The 2543-nt window shown below is 58.7% G+C and overlaps 1 protein-coding gene across 2 annotated transcripts in view; it reads left to right on the top strand.

Moving 5' to 3' along the window:
* The window catches only part of POLD1 (polymerase (DNA directed), delta 1, catalytic subunit), a 41317-nt gene that overhangs the window by 22948 nt on the left and 15826 nt on the right, over positions 1-2543 (top strand). For both annotated transcript variants that reach the window (XR_001004436.1, XM_011965983.1), the window contains exons 15-17: positions 360-476; positions 699-812; positions 1092-1239. Coding sequence is in view for 1 of the 2 variants with exons in the window: in XM_011965983.1 (XP_011821373.1) it covers positions 360-476; positions 699-812; positions 1092-1239 (379 nt within the window). In the remaining variant the exon portion in view is untranslated. The remainder of the gene's footprint in view (positions 1-359; positions 477-698; positions 813-1091; positions 1240-2543) is intronic.

Genomic DNA, 2543 nt, shown 5'->3' with positions numbered 1-2543 from the left:
GAGTGCAGTGGCACGATCTTGGCTTACTCCACCTCCCAGGCTCAAGCGATCCTCTGCCTCCGGCCCCTGAGTAGCTGGGACCACAGGCATGCACCACCACACCTAGCTAATTTTTAAAAATTTTTTGTAGACATGGGGTTTTGCCATGTTGCCCAGGCTGGTCTGGAGCCCCTGAGTTCAAGCGATCCTCCTGCCTCAGCCTCCCAAAGTGCTGGGATTACAGGAGGGAGCACTGCTCCAAGCCAATGAATGATTTTTTTTTTTTTTTTTTTTTTTTAAGGGTGAGGCCACAAGACAGGGCAGGGGGCGGCATGGGAACTTCTAGCCCTGACTCCCCGCCGCGGCTGCTCCCCTCCCAGGTACTACGATGTCCCCATCGCCACCCTGGACTTCTCCTCGCTGTACCCGTCCATCATGATGGCCCACAACCTGTGCTACACCACGCTCCTGCGGCCCGGGGCTGCGCAAAAACTGGGGTATGGTGCCCAATTCAGCACGTGTCCCCCGAGGCCCACCGGGGCCCTCCCTTGAGGGGCTGAGTCTGGCGGGGGGAGATAGGCATAGGCCCAGAGATAGTGGGGAGTGAAGGGGTGCTTGAGGGGCCTGCATGCGCTCATGGCCAAGGCCAGGACCGTAGGGCAGAGGTGGGGCTGGAGGAGGAGGGTGACCGGCAGTCACCCCGCCATCTTCCAACCCAGCCTGACTGAGGATCAGTTCATCAAGACGCCCACCGGGGACGAGTTTGTGAAGACCTCAGTGCGGAAGGGGCTGCTGCCCCAGATCCTGGAGAACCTGCTCAGCGCCCGGAAGAGGTGAGCCCTGGAGATCCCCTGCTTGGAGCTCAGACCTGCTGGGGCCTCTGGGCAATCCCTGTCCCTCACAGACCCCAGGGCTGTCCGGCCACCCTGCCCACAGCTGTGTGTGAATTAGCACAAGGCATCCCCTCCTGGCAGCTTCCTTTCGCCCCCTTGGCCAGAAGCTTCTGTGCAGTGCACAGCACGCCCAACTGTACATGGCACCCACTTCCAGAAAGGAGCCCTGACCAGTGCCTGGGCGCCACCTGAGTGTGCTTTACCTGTGTTCCCTCGCAGGGCCAAGGCCGAGCTGGCCAAGGAGACAGACCCCCTGCGGCGCCAGGTCCTGGATGGACGGCAGCTGGCGCTGAAGGTGAGCGCCAACTCCGTATATGGCTTCACCGGCGCCCAGGTGGGCAAGTTGCCATGCCTGGAGATCTCACAGGTGAGCACTCGGGCCCCTGGCAGGCAACTGGGGGCAGGTGGGCCCCCTGTGTAGGAGACCAGGGCTCCATGTTGGGGACCTGTATCCAGAGGACTGGGCGCCCCAACTCACTGGCCTTCTAGAGAGAGGATGCCAGCGTGGCTTGAGCAATTGGTCCATTCATTCACTCAGCAAATGCCTCCTGAGCACACACTGGTCAGGGCTCTGTGCCCTGGGGATACAGAGGGGGACACAGTGGATGAGAGTCCTTTTCCCTGTCAGCTCGCAGCCCAGTGGGGACACTGACAGGTCCGTGGTAAATGTGTTCAGGACACAAGTGAAGCTACAAGCTTTGCAGCCGGATAAAGCGGGAGGTGTGGACTTGGCGGGGAGTGATGGGGCTGGGCAGGACTCACCACTCTCAGTAGGCAGCACTCACGCAGAGGCCAAGGGATGTGGGGAGGGAAGCCATTCACCGTCCTCACGGCAGCATCCCGGCCTGCCTACCCACGGCAGCTCTGCTGCTTGGACAGAAAAACAGATTCTTTGAAAGCACAGAGGGCCTGAGTTTCCGAGACTTTGCCAAGCTGGGGTCAGTGCCTCAGCTCCTGGCATCTGAGGACCTCGGAAGGGTCTTCCTGTCCAGCCTTCTCCACTGGGACTTGGGTTTTGGCCCATTCCAGGCCAGTAGCTGTGCCGCTCTGTTTGGTTACCTCTAGCCACGGGGAATTCCCTCCCTGGCTGGGCACTGCGTCAGTTTTCACAGGACTCTGGGTGGAAGGCTTAGATGAATTCTCAGTGGGTGGGGCCTTTGCACACACACACCCACCCGCAGTTCGGGGGCCCAAAGACCACTCAGGTTCAGTGATTCACTAGAAGTACTCAGAGAGCTCAGAAAAGCTGGTTCTCATGGTTATGACTTAATACAGCGAAAGGACACAGATTAAACTCAGCAAAGGAAAGAGATGCACAGGGCAGGGTATCGGAGGGACCAGGCGTGTCTTCCAGTTGTGCTCTCCCAGTAGAGTTACCGGGATGGCCCTCCTTTCTCTTAGCATTGATGCATGGCCACACACATGCAGCATTGCCAACCCGAGGCTCTCACCCAAGCTTTGGGGTCCAGGGTTTTTCTTGGGTGTCATTCCTGTAGGCATGGAGCACCCGGTGACTGGCCGTAGTGACTCCATCATCCCCAGGCCCCTCAGCAACCCCCAGAGGTCAAACTGATACTGCATGGCCCAGGGCTTCACCATAAACCATGTTAGTGCCAACTGGTGTGGTTCAAAGTCCCAGGTACACAGACACCTTTTTTTTTTTTTTTTTTT

The sequence above is a fragment of the Mandrillus leucophaeus genome, unplaced genomic scaffold, assembly GCF_000951045.1.
Source record: "Mandrillus leucophaeus isolate KB7577 unplaced genomic scaffold, Mleu.le_1.0 Scaffold74, whole genome shotgun sequence".
Lineage (NCBI taxonomy): Eukaryota > Metazoa > Chordata > Mammalia > Primates > Cercopithecidae > Mandrillus > Mandrillus leucophaeus.
Note: the sequence above shows the minus strand (reverse complement) of the source record. Positions and strands in the feature narration are given on the sequence as shown.